We start from the raw sequence: 21,987 nt of genomic DNA, 5'->3' as shown, positions 1-21,987 counted from the left end.
GGTACAGACAGTATAAATAAGTGTACATGTGGGAAATGTGAAGGGCTGGTTTCTAATGGGCCATGTACTGTACAAAGTGCTTAATTAACTGAAGTGTATAGTACACTTTGATAATAAAAAAGCTCACTTATACTACTAATCTTTACATGATATTTTTTCCACCAAGGCATTTTTTGCTGCAAATATACTGTGTTCATGAAGCGACCTTGTTCAGCAAATATTTTCCTGCAAATTCACCTTCATGCTGGCTTAAGTAGACATTTTCTCCTGATGCCTTATAATGTTTTGCAAGGCCAGCATGACTTCAGAGCTTTAGCAGCCATTTACAGAACTTTCACGCATGCATACTGCAAGATCGTTGCCGACTGATTGATTGTTCATGTTTTTTTTTTCCCCCCAGTACAATGACTTAGCATTTGAGTATCTCTATGATGCTAGGAGCAGTTTTTTGCGCCAATTGATACTTTGATTAGTTCCCGTGGGGAAAAATGGGCTTTCATGGGTTGCAGTTTTTGAGTCTTATCCTGAAAAAAATAAATGTGTTTTTTGGACTATTTTAAAAAGCAAAAATAACATTGAAACTGTTGTGCTAAGCTCATTTGTCATAACATTATGCATTTTAGTGCTGAAATTGCAAAAGAACAAATCCACTGTAGAGCCGAAGTCAGTCCCTGAAAATGGAGGGCCATAAATATAATATGTCAGGTCATGGACATCTAAAAATCACAGAGTGTAACAAGCAGCAAAGCAGGGCTACAGGGCAGTTCGACTGCAGATTAGAAGAAAATAATCAAACATCTCAAGGACATTACTAATTAAAATTAGTTATCAATGTCAGTCAGCAAGTGGGCTATCAAAAAAAAATTGCAGGAAAATCTTCATTTTAATTGAAAAATTAAAATGGCAACATGTTGAAATACTTAGCATCTTAAGGACTTTTAGCACAATGTAATTTTTCTTAAGTAGCTAACTTTTGCATGACAGTTGAAACTGCAGCAAAGGTACGTAGTAACCAATATGTTTTGTGTCCTGTGTATAGAGACTAATGAAATTCTTTCTTGCTTGCACTAAACAAAGGGGTAGCACAAAGGCAGCCCCGTTGTCTTGCAACAAAAACCCAGAATTCCTGGAGTTTCCAGGTTGTCCCAATGCTCATTTGGGTTTTCTCTCACAATCCAAAAGATGTGCAGATTATTTGAAGAAGCTCTTCAAATAAATAAACACACACAACCATATACAGACTCTCTCACTGGCCACTGTATTACGTACACATGTTCAACTGCTTGTTAATGCAACTATCTAATCAGCCAATCAAACAAACTGGTGAGGAAGGCAGGCTCTATTGTAGGCATGGAGCTAGATAGTGTGACATCCGTGGCAGAGCGATGCGCGCTCAGCAGGCTCCTATCAATTATGGAGAATCCACTGCATCCACTAAACAGTGTCATCTCCAGACAGTGGAGCAGCTTCAGTGACAGACTGCTGTCACTGTCCTGCTCCACTGACAGACTGAGGAGATCATTCCTCCCCCAAACTATGCAACTCTTCAATTCCACCCGGGTTGGGATTTGGGGTTTAGGGGTAAACATTAACATTATTCAAAGTTATTGTCTGTTTTTACGTACATTTTTATTACTCTTTAATTTAATATTGTTTTTTTGTATCAGTATACTGCTGCTGGAGTATGTGAATTTCCCCTTGGGATTAATAAAGTACCTATCTATCAATCTATCTAATCACATGAGAGCAATTCAAGGCATTTAGGTATGTAGACATTATCAATACAACCTGCTGAAGTTCAAACCGAGCATTAGAATGGGGAAGAAAGGTCATTTAAGTGACTTTGAACATGGCATGGTTGTTGGTGCCAGACAGACTGGTCTGAGTATTTCAGAAACTGCTGATCCACTGGAAATTTTACACAGAACCATATCTAAGGTTTACAGAGAATGGTCAGAAAAAAGGGAAAATATCCAGTGAGTGGCAGTTCTCTAGATGTAAATGCCTTGTCGATTCCAGAGGTCAAAGTAGAATGGCCAGACTGGTTCGAGCTGACAGAAAGGCAAGAGTAATTCAAATAACCAGTCATTACAACCAAGGTAAGCAGAAGAACATCTATGAACGCACACGTCAAACTTTGAAGCAGATGGGCTTACTGCAGCAGGAGAATATAGCGGGTGCCACTCCTATCAGCTAAGAACGGACAACTAAGGCTACAATTTGCACAGACTCATCAAAATTGGACAATACAAGATTTGTCCCTTAGTGTTTATGTCTTTCCGACCTGTGCAGATAACAATAAGTGATATCTATAATTCCTAGATTAATGACAGGTACAAGAGCACAAGGCAACTTGTTTGGTTTAATAAACTTTTATAAAGAAACCCTGAACTGCTCAGTTAAAAAAGTAAGGTTTATCTCAATCTTGTACAGAACTTATGACATAATATTTCAAGAATAAACATGTAGCTCAGGGGCTCTGTAACCTTACACTTACTGAAGTTACATTTCTTTATTACATTTTTACATTTTACATTTAAATTCTAATGCTGGTGCATGCTTCCTTTTGCTCATTTTCTGAAGATTTAGGTTTTTTTTTTTTAAAGGTAGGTAGTAGAGAGACTGAATACAACAATTGAAAAAAAGAACTAATATGATTTAAAATCTGCTTAAAAATCTAATCAGGATGTCCAGTATGTATTTACATACTGAATTTCCTATGTTTATAAACTGTCATATAAATGTAATGGCAAAGTTCATTTCAGTTCAGTGTGAACTGAAAAAACAGGGAAAGCCACTGGAAAGGGGATTGAAAATTCCAAAAACCTCAATGCCTGTTGTTTTTTCTTTGCAAGAAGAAACGAGAACTGCATGGACAGAACACACAAAAGAGGAACATCAGATGTGCCAAGCAGCAGAAAGGTCAACAAGAACAAATAGAACACTGGCCCCTTCAACACACATGGCTGCAAAAGAGTATAAAAAGGAACTGAAGAGATAGGAAGACAATTTACCCACTATGTCTAAGAGGTTTGCTCATGGTCATTTATTAAATTTAAGAAATTACAGCTCTGTTAACTGAAAATGTATATAGTTTCCTTTAATATATCTTCTAGGCACCTGTTTTGTGAAAGAAAATCCTGCACCCCATCAAGCAAATACACTTTATAAAATGAAGAAGGAAAACAAAGTGTAGTATGTATCCTGTATAGATTAGAAAAAGGCCATTTTATGGTGTTGTCTCCTGGCTTGCACACAGCAGTTACAGTAACTGAAAAAAATATACTTACTTATTGAAACACTACCATCTAGTGTTAACAGGTGAAATTTCAGGTGTATAAAACCTACACTATTTAAAAGACCATTTGCACAGTCTGGTACAAAGTGAAGAGTATGAAAATGTTAAAAAGGAGAGAGAGAGATGAAGGAGGTTGGGAACATGCACTGACAGGGCATTGCTGCACCCACCACACGACAAAACCACATCAGAAACCCAAATTAAGACACGAGCGCAGCCGTGCGACAGGTGACACCTTAGCACCACACTAGCTTGAATGGAATAGAAAAGTGTGGGTTTTTTTATTTATTTATTTTTTTTAACACTGACTGGATTGCCAATTTTGCCACCAATCCCCGAGTTTTCCCTGCAAGCTGGACGACCTGCTTGCAGGGCTGGATGCAGATTAACATCATACTCTGGACGGAGCAATTGCAGGTTAAGGGCCTTGCTCAAGGGCCCAACGGAGTAGAAATGTGTAAATTAAGACTTTCAGATTTTCCTTTTTTTTTTTTTGTTAAAGACACAGTAATAGAAGTTTAACGTATTATTATTCTGTTTGTTTTGCTGGCTTTCAGTTTATGCAATTTGTTTTTAGAAACACATAAAATGTAAATAATTAAATTCATACAGCAAGTTATTTAATAACTGTCGTTCCATGTCTTAAATTTCTTTCCCAGGCTGCTGAAGGATTTCCTGTTCAAGAGCTAAGTGAATAAGTTTGACTCAAGTTATCCTACTTTATGCCTCATTTCTTTATGATATGAAGTACATCAAGTAATCATTAAGCTGGATGCAGGTTACGAAGGAAATTTTAAGCTAACCTTGCAGTAAGGAGACCTGGTTTGCTTCCCGGGTCCTCCCTGCATGGAGTTTACATGTTCTCCCTGTGTCTGTGTCGGTTTCCTCCCACAGACCAAAAACATGCAGGTTAGGTGCATTGGGGATCCTAAATTGTGCTTGGTGTGTGTGTGTGTGTGTGTGTCCTGCAGTGGGCTGGTGCCCCATCCGGGATTTGTTCCTGCATTACAACCTGCACTGGCTGGGATTGGCTCAAGCAGACCCCCGTGACCCTGTGTTAGGATATAGCGGGTTGGAAAATGACTGACTGACTGAATATGCCTATTTATGTTTTAACTGCTATCTAGCAGGCCCCCCTGTTTTTGAGAAAGCTAATGTTTAATTGTAAGTGACAATACTAATCACATATTAGAGGATTTTTAAAATAAACACAGGAAACAAAACATTGCCAGAAATGAAATATTTGACATACTGCATTGTTACTATGAGAAAAATGGGGCCATATCGAAAAGATGTTTTAGAAATACTTGATTATGTAAGGTATATTACAGTGGCAAGTTTTTGCTTAATGACAGACACTAAGCTAATAATTTTGCAATAACAGACATTATAGAACATAAAACAAATAATATTATATTAACTTACCTCCACAACAAATTATAGCAGCAACAAACAGGGAAAGGTCACTGTCGTCCAGACCAAGAGCATTAAACTTCATTGCAAATTCAAACTTTGGCTCCATCATTTCACTGAGGGGTTTTCTAAGGCTTTTTAGAAATTCCCGAGTAATGAAACCATTGCCATATGCAACAAGCAAGCCATCCTTGTTCATACTGGAAGATAGCATTGCAAACATTGCCTCATATACTCCATATTTCAACAAAGTAACTTGGTCGTTCAGATCAAGATTCCCGAAGCCTGGAATTGACTTTGCAAATTCTGTCAGCTCAGTAACAGTCTCTACAGAAACGCACTGACAACAATGGAAAATCCGAACCTCTGCCTCTTTGTTCTGTATTCCATTAGCAACCATTTTTGCTACTAGTGTCTTCTCAGCAAGGCGCAATGTATCCATGTCATGAATGACAAAGGGCTGCAAATAATGTAGAGTTGAATTAATTAAATTGATAGTGTATAAATTAGACAAAACAGAAAACAAAGGACTAATTGGAACTACAGACACTAGGAGTATCAAATTCATAGATAGATACTTTATTAATCCCAAGGGGAAATTCACATACTCCAGCAGCAGCATACTGATACAAAAAACAATATTAAAGAGTGATAAAAATGCAGGTAAAACAGACAATAACTTTGTATAATGTTAACGTTTATACGGGGTGGAATTGAAGAGTACATAGTGTGGGGGAGGAACGATCTCCTCAGTCTGTCAGTGGAGCAGGACATTGACAGCAGTCTTTCGCTGAAGCTGCTCCTCTGTCTGGAGATGATACTGTTTAGTGGATGCAGTGGATTCTCCATGTTTGACAAGAGCCTGCTCAGTGCCCGTCACTCTGCCACAGATGTCAAACTGTCCAAATCCATGCCTAAAATAGAGCCTGCCTTCCTCACCAGTTTGTCCAGGCATGATGCGTCTTTCTTCTTCATGCCACCTCCCCAGCACACCACTGCGTAGAAGAGGGCACTCGCCACAACCGTCTGATAGAACATCTGCAGCATCTTATTGCAGATGTTGAAGGACGCCAGTCTTCTAAGGAAGTATAGTCGGCTCTGTCCTCTCTTGCACAGAGCATCAGTATTGGCAGTCCAGTCCAAGTGCCCTAACCGTCTGATAGAACATCTGCAGCATCTTATTGCAGATGTTGAAGGACGCCAGTCTTCTAAGGAAGTATAGTCGGCTCTGTCCTCTCTTGCACAGAGCATCAGTATTGGCAGTCCAGTCCAATTTATCATCCAGCTGCACTCCCAGGTATTTATAGGTCTGCACCCTCTGCACACAGTCTCCTCTGATGATCACAGAGTCCATGAGGGGCCTGGGTCTCCTAAAATCCACCACCAACTTCTTGGTTTTGCTTGTGTTCAGGTGTACGTGGTTTGAGTCGCACCATTTTAACAAAGTCCTTGATTAGGTTCCTATACTCCTCCTCCTGTCCACTCCTGATGCAGCCCATGATAGCAGTGTCGTCAGTGAACTTTTGCACGTGGCAGGACTCTGAGTTGTATTGGAAGTCCGATGTACATAGGCTGAATAGGACCGGAGAAAGTACAGTCCCCTGTGGTGCTCCTATGTGTTGCTAGCCACAATGTCAGACCTGCAGTTCCCGAGACGCACATACTGAGGTCTGTCTATAAGATAGTCCACGATCCATGCCACCAGGTATGAATCTATTCCCATCTCTGTCAGCTTGTCCCTAAGGGGCAGAGGTTGAATGGTGTTGAAGGCGCTAGAGAAGTCCAGAAACATAATTCTTACAGCACCACTGTCTCTGTCCAAATGGGAGAGGGATCGGTGTAGCATGTAGATGATGAATTCAACCTATTAATGTGGACTTCAAACTACTGTATAAACTTTTCATAAAAAATATAGACAGAATGTGTATATATTTGAAAAAATATATATCTTCCTACCATTTAATCTAAGTGAAATTTTTGGCAAGTATGCCTTAAGAGAGTCTACAGTGCCTAATGCATTATTATGTTGTGGTTGTGTTTGTATTTATAATAATTTAAGATTATTACATTATAGTGGCCAATCTAGTATCTATAGAATTCAATTTTACATTTAACAGTAGAATCCCTGAAGCTTACGATAATATTCTTAAATCCTGTGCCACCTTAAATTCCCTCGCATCTCCTCATCAGCATCTTTATTTTGCAAATGTGTCAATTAGCACTGGCAGCAGGCAGACTGCTCACTCATCCCTCCCACCAAGGCAGTCGAAGTCAGACACAAAATTCTCACAGCTGAAGTCTCTTTATCTGGGAGTTAGGTGTCTGGAATTGTACAGGGTAAATAATATATTGTTATTTAGAATACATACATTTCATGTGTGTTCCATGCCTACAACGATATAAGTAAATGTAGGATGACAGGAAATGGGAGGAAAGAAATGCTGAACACATAACTAAAACAAAAACTTTTTTCATGTTATAGTAATAATGACAAAATGTTGACATGAAGTGTATAATGTGTCAAGACTGAAGTCCAAATATCAAACACTTTCACAAAAGGTATAACAAAACAAGTGCACTTTTATTTAAGAATATATCTGAAGAAAACGAAATTGTTCAATTTACGTGTTACGGTCAATGTGTTACAAACTGAAGCCCAAATATCAGTCAATACGAAACAGACATGTCTGCTTGGCTGGTAAGAACTGCTGCCTCATAATCAAGAGGTTGCAGGTTCGATCCTGGGTCTTTCCTGCATTTACCATTTTGAGCAGTGAGCTGCAATTATTATTACTATTATATAAATAAAAACATATATTTGATTTGAGTCTGTAACAGCCAGTTTAAATTTTTGCTAGTTGTAAACAAGATATCACTGAAGGGATATAAGCAGACACACAAATGCTGGTGAATCATGTCTTCTTGGTGTCTTGTTGTTACTTGAATTTTCTTTTTACTCAGTTTCATTCTTGAATAAAAGCACAATTGTTTTGTTATACCTTTGTGAAAGTGTTTATTTTATATTCCAGTAACCACTTGAATGACATCAAATCTGTCTTTGCCTCTCTCGTGCATGCACACACACATCCATGCATGAAAACGTCATTATTTGAAAATGCTATGTCATTTGAACTTTTTTTTTTTTTTTAAAGATCTTGCCCAATCTCCATGTTATGGTGCATGGTACTGAGAAAGCAGACAGACTACTTCTTCTTGGGTGCATACACGGTCAGCATGGCACTGCCAGATTTAAACACTAAATGGGAGAATTGCTCACGTACAGACATTAGCTGCAAGTAGAATTTCCTGTTCCACTTTATTTATGGTGCCAAGCAGAGTTGTGTTGCGGTGCAGTAGTCTATTAGCCAGCGAAAGCAACATGAAGAAGTTGCACAGACAAGATAAATTGCAGTTGTATAGGACCACCCTCTTGGGATTCTTGTGTGCTGCCATGGGGAGCTGTAGGGGATTCATTATAACATCTTTAAAGAGTTTCCACCTGACCCAGAAGTGCTTCTAGTGTGCAATGCTTTGGCACTGGAAGTACTCCTGGGTCTGGCATAAAAGAAGCAGAGTTCCTACGTGGGCAATCAGAGCTGGGAGGGATGTGGATGAGGCTTTGAGGGAAATTATTGCATAAGAGAATTTGGAATTCAGTTGAGGTGTCATATTAAAGAAGATTTGGTGTTTCAAAATAGGACTGTGTTGTGTCTGGGGGCCTTGGGTGCTGCTACTCCCTATACACACACACGCACGCACACATGCACACACACACACACACACACACGCGCACACACACACACACACACACACACAGGTGGAATCCTGTAGTATTGAAATTCATGGAACCATAAAAATATTTCATTACAATGGAAATTTCAGATATGGGGAAAACGTATACCATTGTGACCATGATCACTAGTGATTCACCATCTCTAAGCTGTAGCCACTCAAACACAGCTCCATAGCTGCTCTGCTACATCTGGTAAACAGTTAACCAAGGCTTACCGAATAATATGCTTGTTACATGATGTTTAGAGCATTTAACAATGGACTTTGACATGCTCTTCTTTGCACTCTCCTGGTCTGCCACAGTGGTGATTCCAAGCCACTTCTTCTGGTGTTCTTCTAATCTGAAGATGGGGGCTAAAGCAGGACAACTGCCTGTGTGATGGCTCTTATCTTGAGTGCTGAAGTAAAAGCTCCTATTTTGAATGAAATCTTGAGACTGTACCTGCCTTCTCTGTACCATAATAAAGTACCTGTATTTTATTTTATTTGAAAATGAGATGTTGGATGTAACTCTTTTTTTATATAAATAAAGGAATGAATACAGCACACGACACAACTACCTATACGGACGTTCTTTGGAGCACTGACTCGGAATTCAGCTATTAGTATCAGAATCAGAATCAAATTTATTGGCCAAGTATGCACCCAATACAAGGAATTTAACTCCATTTTTTGGTGACTCTCTAATTATGACTTACATAATTGACATACAGCAGTTAATCACACACTTCAGACAAAAAAAATCCAGAGAATGTAACCATATAATCATTAGTGAGCATGATAGCTTGTGGGGAAAAAAAACCTGTTCTTATATCTGTTTGTTTTCCAATATATTAATCTATAACACCTGGCCAATGGAAGTAGTTCAAAAAGGCTGTGGCCTAGATGTGAGGCATCGGTAATGATTTTCCTAGCCCATTTCATGACTCTGGAATAATACAGGTCATGAAGGAGGGCAGACTGACACCAAAGATGTTTTCAGCAGACCTGACTGTTCGATGTGGCATTTCTTTTCATGTTTAGTCACGGATCCGAACCACATGGTTATGGATGAGCTGAGAACAGACTCAGTTACTGCTGTGTAAAACTGAATCAACAGCTCCTGTGGAAGGTTGAACTTTCTCAGTTGTCACAGGAAGTACATTCACTGTTGCACCCTTTTTATGGTGGATCATACATTGGTCTCCCATTTCAAGTCCTGGGAGATTATAAATCCTAGAAACGTGAAGGTTTCCACAACATCCACAGCAGTATTAAGCAAGGAAAGTGGGGGGGTTGAGGTATTATTGTGGTATCTTTCCTAATATCTACTGTCATCTCCACAGTTTTGAGAGTGTTTACCTCACTACACCAAAGGGCCAGCTGCTCAACCTACTGCCTCTATGCAGACTCGCCACCATTCCAGATGAGCCCAATGATGATTGTGTCGTCCGCATATTTGGCAAGTTTGACAGAGGTGCAATCATTACTGTAGAGGGAGAAGAGAATTTGGGATAGCACGTTTCCTTGGGGGGATGCACTTGTGCAGATCGCATGATAGCTAGATGGGAGTTTCTCCAGCTTCACCTGCTGTTTCCTGGTCAGGAAATTGGTGATCCATTGACAGGTGGAGTTAGGGATGGAAAGTTGGGTGAGTTTTGACTGGAAGAGCTCCGGGATTATTGTGTTGAATGCAGAGCTGAAGTCCACAAACAAAATCCTTGCATATGTCCCTGGGTGGTCAAGATGTTGTAGGATGTTGTGCAGGCCCATGTTGATTGCATCACCCACTGACCAGTTCTCTTGGTAAGCAAACTCATGGGGGTCTAACAAGGGAGCTGTGATGTCCTTCAAGTGAGCTAACACTAGTCTCTCAAAGGTCTTCATGACCAGAGATGTCAGAGCAACAGGACTGTAGTCATTCAGTCCTGTTATACTGGATTTTCTGAGGACTTGTACGATTGGGGCTTGTTTGAAGCATAAGGGAGCTTCATACAACACTAATGATTTGTTCAAAGTACAAGTAAAGACAGGCCAGTTGATCAGCACAGATTTTTAAGCAGGAGGGTGAGACCCTATCCAGACCCTTTGCTTTCTTAGTGTGCTTTCCTTTGAAGAGCTGACATACATCCCCTTTAGAGATACTTAATGCATGTTGAGTGAGAGAATGTGTGTGTGTGTGTGTGTATGTGTGTTTAAGGTGGGGGTCATACAAGTCTATACACTGAGAGGGCTGGTATGAAGTCTTTCTAGACTTTTGCGGAGACTGCCCAAGATTGTAAATTTCACAAGACTGTCACTTTTTTTTAGTCTTGAAGAGTTCCCAAGACTTGACAAAAAGTGTAGGCACAGCATTAAGTATTTTTTGCATTATATTATCATCTTTGGTGGCCATTTCTAATTGAAAAAATGTTTGTTATACTGAAATTTACATTTTAATAAAACAAAATCTGTTAAACACGATGTTGTATACATACATACATATATACATATGCACACACACACATTATAATAGTAATAATACATCAATATGTCATCTTTACATTGCTGCTCATAGCATTACCTCAATAATACAAACAAAAACAGCCACACTCAATTACTTTTAAAGTTTAAATTACTCATACATCTGTAGGATTAGAAGTACATGTTATAAGGTCTGTAACTACATAACTACATTCCATACCCATCTACCTGAAGTATTTTAAAACAACTTACCGGGGTATTTGCTTTGCCTGTTAATATAGTTCGTGCTTTAGATTTGTTCATTTTGAAGTTTTTCAGATATGCTTCATAAATCTGCTTAGCAAGGGTTTTCTGATCAGACACCTGACAATTTTCTACTTCTCTCTCACAGGTTAAAATTTCAGCTTTTAACTTAAGCTTCTCAGACTGTGGCATACGCCCAAAACGAATTGCTGTAGGGAAAATAAAAACATTAAATGTTATTGAGGAAAACTTAAAAACTGGGAAACCAGGATCAATCTTGATCACATCAGTAACATGGCAGGAGCTAATCTCACAGAAGCCAGATGTACACTATACACGTCTGGACTATGAGTGAATTGTGCTTAAAACAAGGTGGGAATGACTAGATGGCTCACCAGGTGTTACATTTATAAACCAAGCCAACACTTCATGACGGTGGTGCTCAAAGTAGGGGTGGAGATTTTGAACTGGAAAGAACAGTGCTCTCATTAACGTGGTCTGACAGATAGCAAGCTTATGATTATGATAAACTGTACAGCTAAAAACTTCCCTTAAAAAGACTCCCATTACAAATATACAGTATGTGTTGCAAGTGCACATTAAAAATGAACATATTCCTCATGTTGCAAGTGAAACACCTCTCTATCCACTCAGATTATACATTGGCATTCAAAGACAATGGACAAGTGAATGTGAATGATATGTTGCCGCAGGTGCTATGTGTGCTCTCTTTTGTTCAGTGCTACAACAATAGTGTAGGAGTTGATGTAAGCTTGAAAGAATTTGCAGCTACTTTATGTCCGTGAAAATATGAACTTCAACATACAGTATGGATTTGAAGGAAATAATTTGTCAAACCCCGTCAAAGGACTGCTATTAACAGAACTGATAACACAGACCCCCAGGTGATGCAGAATTCAGTACTCAAAACATCTGAGTCAAATCTGCCAACGACACCAGCAGAACACTGAAGCTGCACAGCATCTACCTTTTGACTGCAACTGAGGCTAAACTAAAATGAGTTAACATTACTGTCTAACTGAAAATGCAAACATGCCTTGCCAGAAAACAGCCACAGCATTTTAACACATAGTATATATCCATAGACCACGATGCTTATCTAGAATCTGTTCGCTGTTATGAAATATAGTGATGTAATAGTCAAAATAACAGAAAGATATCATAGCAGACAGAAGCACATCTCAAATGCATGCAACCAAGTAGCTCTCTTCTGCTGCAGCTTTCATTAAAATGTACACATTAATCATTAAGTTTCAGTTACCTTCTGCTACTAGGCTCCTGAGTTGATGACAGCAATTTTAGCTTCTTTTCAGTGTGAAGTCTTTATATATATATATATATATATATATATATATATATATATACTTTGCTCTCTTTCTGACGATAGTTTAAAATGCACGGACTGGAGCAATAGAGGAAGCATTATTATTTAAAGTCAAAACTGTTGACTGTAATCTAAATTTTAAATCGCATATTAATCAGATCACTAGGACAGCATTTTTTCACTTAAGAAACATAGCAAAAGTTAGACCTCTTATATCATTGAAAGATGCTGAGAAATTAGTTCATGCGTTTGTTTTCAGTCGACTAGATCAGGGGTTCTCAAACTTTTTCAGTCCTGGGACCCCTTTACAAGCCATACAATATTCGCGGACCCCTGATGCGGCCTGATTTGTCAACCCAAATTATAATAGCATAGCCACAGGCATAAAGTGTAAACTTCTTTTATCTGAAGTCGACTTTATAAAATAAATCATTCTTTGTAGTCATATCATAACAACACTAACTATTGACAGTCAATGATACAGTGTCATACGACAGTCACAGGACTAAAGCCTACTTAGCAAAAACAAAAAATGCAAAACAACTACAACTACAATATTTAATGCTTAATACTCATACTGCATAACTACAATACAACATTGTTCATTTAATAATAAAGAGTAAGACTATTAATTTTACGGCTCCCTACCAGTGGTAAACGTTTTAATTATTTAATACGTTCAAATGTATTACAAATACAATTACATTAGACTCTAATACTCATAGAAACTAATGAGATGTGTGGGCTTGCTTTTGTCGGCAGAGAAGGTCTATCCTTGGTGAGATTTTTGATAGACACACTCGAATGTCATCTTCCACCTGGAGACGTGATCTAAACTTAGATTTTATCACAGCTAATGCTGAGAACGATGCTTCGCACTGGTAGGTAGTTGCAAAGGGGACCAGCACAGTCAATGCTCTCTCAGCTAAAAGCGTATATTCGTTCCTAACGTTGCACCAAAACGCGGTCAATGTTTGTTCTTGAAATTTAAGTTTGAGACTTCTGTCACTAGACAATTCAGCCAACTGTTCTTCTTCCTTCCCGGTCAAGTTGGTAAGCTGACAACTGAATGGATTTCTGATCCAGTCATAATCTGCAATGTTATCTGTTGGAAAGTACCTGTCAAAGTATTCTTCCATCGCCGACAAATGGTCAAAGATATCTGTTGCCAAGTTATCAATGGCCATATTGTTTTCATTCAGAAATTCAGTTAACAGTTCAAACATATCACAGCTTTTATTTTGTACTCGTGTCTTCCATATTCTCAACTTTTTCTTGAAGGCAGTTATCTTGTCTGTTGTTTTCAACACGCTTGAATCTCTGCCTTGCAGTGATGTGTTAAGTGCATTAAGTTGACAAAAGATATCAGCCAGGTAAGCCAATTTTGCAAGCCATACATTATCTGAAACAAACTTCACCAGCTCTGAGTTTTTGTCCATCAAAAATAATGCCAGTTCACTGCGAAGCTCGAAGACACGTTGAAGTACCTTTCCGCGTGACAACCAGCGAACCTCTGTGTGTAGCAGCAAATGTCGATGATCTGAGCCGCTTTCTTCGCACAGTGCAGCAAACAGTCGTCCATTCAACGGTCTGCACTTTATCCAATTAACTAGTTTAATGCATGTATTTAGCACTTCACCGAAGGATTCGTTTAAATTCTTGCTAGCAAGAGCTTCGCGAAGAATCACGCAATGTGTGGAAATAATATTCGGAGAAACAGTTCGTACGCATGCAACAACCCCACTTTTATGACCTGTCATTGCTGCAGCTCCGTCCGTACAAATTCCAATACAGCTGGACCACTCAAGCTTGTTAGCAATGAAAAAATCATTTAGCATTGCAAATAAATCTTCACCTGTCGTTCTAAGTGGCACAGGTTTGCAGAACAGAAAGTCCTCGACCACATCATTGTCAAAGCAATATCTAACGTAGACCAGTAACTGCGCTTGGCCTGCAATATCGGTACTTTCGTCCAACTGTATGGCAAATGTACTGCTTTGTAGGCGCTCAACCAATTGTAATTGGATGTCATTGGACATGTCACAAATTCGCCTTCTGATGGTATCGTTTGATACTGGTATAGACAGTAATTTTCGGCTGCTTTCTTTTCCTAACATTATCTCGCATATTTCTAAAGCCGCTGGCATAATCAAACTCTCCGCAACCGTGTGTGCTTTTTTGCTCTTAGCTATTCGCATTGCCATAATATACGAAGCCTTAAGAGCTTTTTCATTCACTGTTGTCGCAGTGCTAATAATTTTCTGCTGATTTGCATACACTTCTGCTCGACGTTTGAAGAAATCAACGGGTTTGTCTTTTAGTTCATTATGCTTTGTTACAAGATGGTGCTTCAGTTTAGCAGGTTTCAAACTTTCGTTCGATAACACGTTTAAACAAATGACACATTGTGGCTGATCACTGTTGTCTTTGTACGGTATAAATCCGAATTGTAAATATTCAGGATCATATTTACGTAATTTTGCCTTACGCGGTGCGGACTCTCTTTCGGCATCACGTCTCAGTTCATCGCCACTATTTCCATTACCCCCGTGCTCTTCTTCAGATATCCGCTTACGCTTCAAATATTTATCCATACGTTAGTTGGGCGTACGAAAAACAATTTAACAAGCAAGAATTACCACTGTATAACTTAGTAATTAATCATAAACTGTGCCCTGCCTGGGGTTTGTTTCCTGCCTTGCGCCCTGTGTTGGCTGGGATTGGCTCCAGCAGACCCCTGTGACCCTGTGGTTAGGATATAGCGGGTTGGATAATGGATGGATGTGCACGATTACAGGCTGCGTCTATAATGACGTCATCATAGAATAGTTTGTAATAGACATATATATACTATATATAGAATATAAACAGTAGTGAGGGGCGAGTTGATTATTATTCGCATTATCCGATTGGATAAAATGGCGTTTAGCGAAGAAGTTATTAATTGTAAGCAATTTTCACCCTTTCTGCGGATCCCCTACGGACCACAGTTTGAGAACCGCTGGACTAGATTACTGTAACGCACTCCTCTCAGGACTACCCAAAAAAGACATAAATCGTTTGCAACTAGTGCTGAATGCAGCTGCTAGAATCCTTACCAGGAAAAGAAAATCCGAGCACATCTCTCCAGTTTTGATGTCACTACACTGGTTACCTGTGTCATTCAGGATTGACTTTAAAATTTTGCTTATGGTTTATAAAGCCTTAAATAATCTCGCCCCATCCTATATATCGGAATGTCTGAAGTCTTATATTCCAAATTGCAACCTCAGATCCTCAACTGAGTGTCTCCTTAGAATTCCTAGAGCAAAACTTAAAAAGAAGTGGTGAGGTGGCCTTCTGCTGTTATGCACCCAAAATCTGGAATAGCCTGCCAGTAGGAATTCACCAGACTAATACAGTGGAGCACTTTACAAAACTGCTGAAAACACATTACTTTAACATTGCCTTCTCATAACTTCACTGTAATTTAATCCTGATACTCTGTATATCCAATTCATTATAATAACTATTCATGGTGGCTCTAAAATCTGTACTAACCCCTACTCTCTCTTCTGTTTCCCTTTACGGTGTCCTTTTGGTGGTGGCTTGCGCCACTACCATCTACTCTAAGTACCATGATGTTCCAAAAATGATGGATGGATTAAAAGCCAGAAGTCTGTATGACCATCAGCATCAAGTGACTCCGTGAGAACCCTAACTACAAAGAGGACTATTTCATTTATGTTAGGTAGAATGCCCAGAGGGGACTGGGCGGTCTTGTGGCCTGGAACCCCTACAGATTTTATTTTTTTTCTCCAGCTTTCTGGAGTTTTTTTTTTGTTTTTTCTATCCACCCTGGCCATCGGACCTTACTCCTTTTCTATGTTAACTAATGTTGTCTTACTTTAATTTCTTATTTTGTCTTTTATTTTTCATTTCTTCATTATGTAAAGCACTTTGAGCTACTTTTTGTATGAAAATGTGCTATATAAATAAATGTTGTTGTTGTTGTTGTTGTAGAGGGCAAGTGTTTTAAGAAAAATCTCCATGGGTATAGCCTTTGCAGCGCAGGATTTTGCCACTATTCACTACAAACTTTTTAATGGGTTTCCTCAGATGTGTATTCTCATTTTAGAATCATGTCTGGCCTTGCAAGAGTCAGCAGGAGAAAACCTTGAATAGGATGCTAGTTCATCACAGGGCACACACAAAACACTTACCCAAGCACAATCACACAAGGTAAATTTACGTTTATGAGCTAAGCTAACATGGGATATGGGTAAGAAATCAAAAGAAACCTAAGATAAAACTCACAAAGTCATGGATCGAAAATCTAATCAAATCTCCTGCATGTTCAAGGTAGTGGTGGTAAGCACATTCTTCATTCTAACATATTTAACACCATACTCATCCATGAATTAATCCCACATAATCCTATTATAGGATCACCAAGAGAAACAGCACCATCCTGCACAAGGCAAGAATTAAACTGAGAGCCAGTCCATTGCTGAACACATGCACATACACACCCAGACTCACTCACACCAGGCCAATATAGAGCTGCCCATTAACCTAACACAATCATCTTTGGAATGTATAATGAAAAAACAAAGCGTTCAAAGAAAAACTCTAGCAGAAAAATGGAAAAGAAGCAAACTGTCTGCATGCAGCAATCAGGTCAGGACTCAAACTTACTACCTTGGAGCAGTGAGACGGCGGCACTAAATACTGTACCATTGAGCTACTAGATCCTATTACATACTTATTCACTATTTTTTTTTTTATTTTTACATGAATTATTTTGAGACTCACTAGTTACTACTTAAAATACTAAAAATCATTAGTAATTATCACTCCTTCCTTTATATAGCATCATCAACAGCATGTTCTATTACAGGCAAAAAATTAACAGCTTCAATTATTTAAAAAAAAAAAAACAAAAACTGTGATACAATGCATTACAGACCGATACCAGATTCCGTACCAGCAAAACATCAAGTTTTATAAATCAAATGCAGTTACAATATGGAAGATGGGTAGCAAAAATAAAAGAAAGTTGGAGAACAGAAAAGCCTAATTTATTTTGTGTGGAGCTTTTATATTACTAACCTAGAGAAAATGAGCAGTTATTAAATAGCCTGAAAGAACTTCAGTCTGGCATTGAATATCAAGCCTGAAGGAATGTCAGAAATAGATCTAAAAAGAGTTTCAGAGAAAAGCAGAAGCATCGACAAAGCATAATGAGCACTTGCCAAACATCTTGTGGTATCTTAGGTCACTTAAGCATCTAATGTCAGAATATAACCTCCTTTTTTGAATTACATTTTGTGAGAAACATAAAGAAGTTTTCTGAAGTGTTACGGCAAACAGCTCTATAAATCCGAAACAGAATTTAAATAAAGATTTAATATTACAAACTGTAGGAGGGCATCCCAGACAAGCTACCTTGTAGATCTGACAGCAGCATTCTGTTAACCAATTTGGATTTTATGTTAGGGGAGAAATTTAATTTAATTAACTTATGAATATTGTAATGCTTCATTGCAACAATCTGAAAAATCAGTGGTGTTCAGCACTTACTAAATGTGTTTGGCTCATCCTTTCACAAAATTTACTAGCCACACTGAATATATAAACAATTTGTTGAGTGCTACATAAAGGTGCAGAAATATTTAAATATCTCTGATGATCAAATAATCTTAAGACAGCTAATTTCACGGTCTGATTTGTTACATGGTACAAACTGCATTTTATACAGAAAGTAGACTATTGACTCTATATAACATACTGAAAACAGACTGTTATCCAAATGTTACCTTCCATAAAATAGATATGGCAAGGTGTATTTAGTTAAGCTCCTTAACTAAAGTTAGTGATTGAATAAACTAACTACCAAACTTTATATATGGGGCTGAAAAAAGGCAGACAACTTCACCAAAATAAGTTAAATAATAAGACCAAAGGTTAAGTGAAATATTCACAAAAGAAAAAACAACACTAGTGATGTGTTGCAATTTCCAAATAGCATTAAACATGAAAACCTTAAATTTTTAAACTGGTTAATTTATAGTACTAAAAAAATAACCTTCATCTGGCATTTTAATGTTTAATATTACAAAAGTCTTACTTAGGCAGAATGCAGTTGGCAACATGAAACAGCTGCAGCAGCTTGCATATTTGGTAGCCAGCTTTGGCACTAGTACAGTATTGTCAGATTTTTTTTTTTTTATCATATACAGTAGTTCCTCAACTGTTTCACTGATCATATGAGCAGGGCCTTTCCTAAAATATATATACTTATTTAGGTAGTATGTTTTACCATGACAATTTAACAACAGATATCTTTAAGCTTGTTTCCAGCATTCAGGTCTCTAAGTTCACATAACATTTGTTAAAATGACCTTCATGCACTCCATCACCTGACGGGAAAGTGCTCAGCTACTTTAGGCATGATTACAATGTACTCATTAACTAATGCTATACAAACATTACCCGCCACACGTAAGTAATGGTTGATGGAGTTATAGACACCACTCACCTACGTACATTGCTGTACATGCCCAATGCAGACTAATGCCAAATAAAAACACTGTTTAACATATACTGTCTAGTATCTCACTCCCTTAGCTGATTTCAGGATCTGTACTTACCCAATTAAAAACAAAAGTTAAAAATAACAGGTATTTTACTCTGATTAATTTTAAAGATATATAAACTTTAATCTTATAATTATTACTTTAATATTATTATAATTTGGACCCTTCCTTTCCATTTCACACAAAATTATTTCTTGTTGCACAATAAAAAAATCCCATGGATAATTATCATAAAAGCTAGAAAGTATAAAAGAATAATAAAAAGAGAAAAGAATGTAAGACAAAAAGACCAAAAGAAAACAAATACCCTATTGCTCCTCTGGTAATCCCTAAAAGTACCTGTAGCCTTGTCTCACGGGTTAGGTGTCTTATGCACCTTTCCACAAAAAGGTACCACACAAAGCAGTTTTATCTTACACACCTCCTGTATCTTTACCTTTACCTCTGTGTCTCTTTCTCCTGCCAGTTTAGTGCTTGCCACCTGCTGCCCTCCTGACTCCAAGCTCACCCCTGACATGGCTGGAAGGAACTTTTATGACTTAGCTAGCACTACTTGTGGGTGTGCCCTGAGAATACTCAAGGATCAAGACTAGCATTTGAAGCCAATGGGACCACCTTCATTACACTCTACCTTGTAGCACCTTATGTCCCTGAAATCCTGGATCCTGGATTACACTTATAGGGTCAAGAAACCCCAAAAATGCCTGCCCATTCTTATGTGCATCGGTAAAACATTAATATAGGACAGGGCCTACCTGCTGCCATTTTATATACTGGGGAACTCTGCTTTACTAGTTTCCCTCACATCCTTTACTTCTGACTGCTGCAGGAGTACACAATTCCAAGCTTCTCACTTTCATCTCCAGATGATACATCAAACACTAACAGAGTGACAACCAACCCTGTTAAATACTGGGTTGAGTGTTCCCTGGCATCTTGAGAGTCCATCCACCTTTCCATTTAATGTTGTACACAAGTACAACTCACTTAATTTCAGTAACATTTATGGAGCAGCCAACATGATTATGGGACCTAGTGCACCCTGTTAGTGGCAGCCTATTTACATTAACAAGGTACAAGTGTTATCAGCTCTCTGTTGGGTTGCCTTACGGCCCTCATCCTGTCCTGAATAGCATGCTACAGACTGTAGTTCCAGTATCGAATAGGTACTCCTTTACAATGTACTTTTACTTAAACTTTCTCATATACAGTTTAAAGAGATAAAAATAACTACTAAGCAAAATTTGAAATCTCAAATAGTGAAACTGTTTAACTGCCTATGGATTTATAGTAGGTTTACTTTTTAATTGTTAAACAAGATAAAATTAATTTATACAATTATTGCGTGATTTTTACAAACCCTAAAAAGTTTTATACAAAATTTTCAATTGAAATCTAATGTATGCAAACAATAACAAAATACAAGAAAGCAACAGCCAATCCAATGTCATACAAAAAAATTCTGTTGTCTTTGTGGGCAATAAAACAATTGAACTAATAACCATGCAGTATATATGCGGCATAAAGTGAATACAGCATATGAAAATGCTTGTCATCTTCATTTAATGTACCAACTAAAGACACATCTTACTGTAGAATACTCCAACAGTCTCACTGAGAACTACTTCTGCACAATAGTGTATTTTCATCTTTCTACAAGTACTCAACAATTCCAAGAGGCACAGCAAATTCCCAACTTTACTTTCAATACCATTGGATAGTAGCATTTCTTTTTCTTTTTATAAATTTACACATTATTCAGACTTGAAAAGAAACATAAAGGCAATTTTAATTTACTTGTTTCTAAAAAAATTAATATTTGATATTTGTATCAGTGTATGTTTTTTGTCACATATTTATATAAAATTGTTTTGGGATTAAATTTAATGATACTTACACCATGTTCCTTCTGACAATTTGTTATGAAGCAAAGAAGCAAGCTACAAGACACCAATATTAGAAAGAAGAGTAAATTTGCAGCACAGTTTGACCTAATGTTCAAAACACTGATCCTGCCTTGATAAAGAAAAATAGATTGTGTATTTTCTTTTTACATAGTTGCCTAATTAGTCTAAACAGTTGGTGGAGAGTTATTTGAAACTAATTGCATTTTTTATTCGTTAGTAAATGCTGGTACCACATACCATCTTAAAGGCTAATTTATAGAACTGGCTATCAATTTTCTGAACTCCAAATAAAAACACTTATTTTGCAAAATATCAACTTAGATAGCATTTTCCCATTAAATATTTCTATGGCTAATGGCAGGAGAAAATCCAGAGAGCCCCATGAATAAAACGGATGTTTTTAATGGAAAAGGTATAGCTAAGTATCTTGGAAAACACAGTACTAATGCTGAAATCTATAGTGTAGATGAATAAAATTCAATTACAGAATTATTTAAAATAAAAGATCATTATTTGGCTTGCTAAAATAAATAGCCCTTACATTGTGTTTAGAACATTGGCTAGTTTGAAAAACAGGAAATGTGAAGTGCCATGTAAACTCCTGCTTAATGTAAGCAGCATTGTTTTTATCACCTTTTTAAACAAATTTAAGATTAAAGATCTTAAGAGCTTAAAGAACATGTATAACACATAAAACACATTCTATTAAAATACAGTATAATTAATAAAACATCTAAATAGAGTTAACATGCATTAAAATTATACTCAACATTTAAGTTCCAACTCACCCCATTTGGAGAGCTATGTGAATCTAAGGCCCATTATACAATAGTTCTTATAATAGTTTTTTCACATATACCAAAAACAAAAAGAAGACACAGTAAAAGTAGGAGGCCGAGGCCCATCAACATTAAGAAATTCTTGTGTAATTCTAATAAAGCTTTGCACCGTTTCTCATAAAGAACATTG

General features: G+C 37.7%; 1 protein-coding gene across 5 annotated transcripts in view; it reads right to left on the bottom strand.

Moving 5' to 3' along the window:
* LOC114654252 (peroxisome proliferator-activated receptor alpha-like) overlaps window positions 1-21,987 on the bottom strand; it is a 107,688-nt gene that overhangs the window by 7,535 nt on the left and 78,166 nt on the right. For all 5 annotated transcript variants that reach the window (XM_051930541.1, XM_051930537.1, XM_028804680.2 and 2 more), the window contains 2 exons: window positions 11,198-11,397; window positions 4,724-5,171 (listed from right to left, as the gene is read on the bottom strand). In XM_051930541.1, coding sequence (XP_051786501.1) covers window positions 4,724-5,171; window positions 11,198-11,397 — 648 coding nt within the window. The remainder of the gene's footprint in view (window positions 1-4,723; window positions 5,172-11,197; window positions 11,398-21,987) is intronic.

Source organism: Erpetoichthys calabaricus, chromosome 1 (genome assembly GCF_900747795.2).
Source record: "Erpetoichthys calabaricus chromosome 1, fErpCal1.3, whole genome shotgun sequence".
NCBI classification, from domain to species: domain Eukaryota; kingdom Metazoa; phylum Chordata; class Cladistia; order Polypteriformes; family Polypteridae; genus Erpetoichthys; species Erpetoichthys calabaricus.
This window is presented reverse-complemented; position numbering and strand designations above follow the sequence as displayed.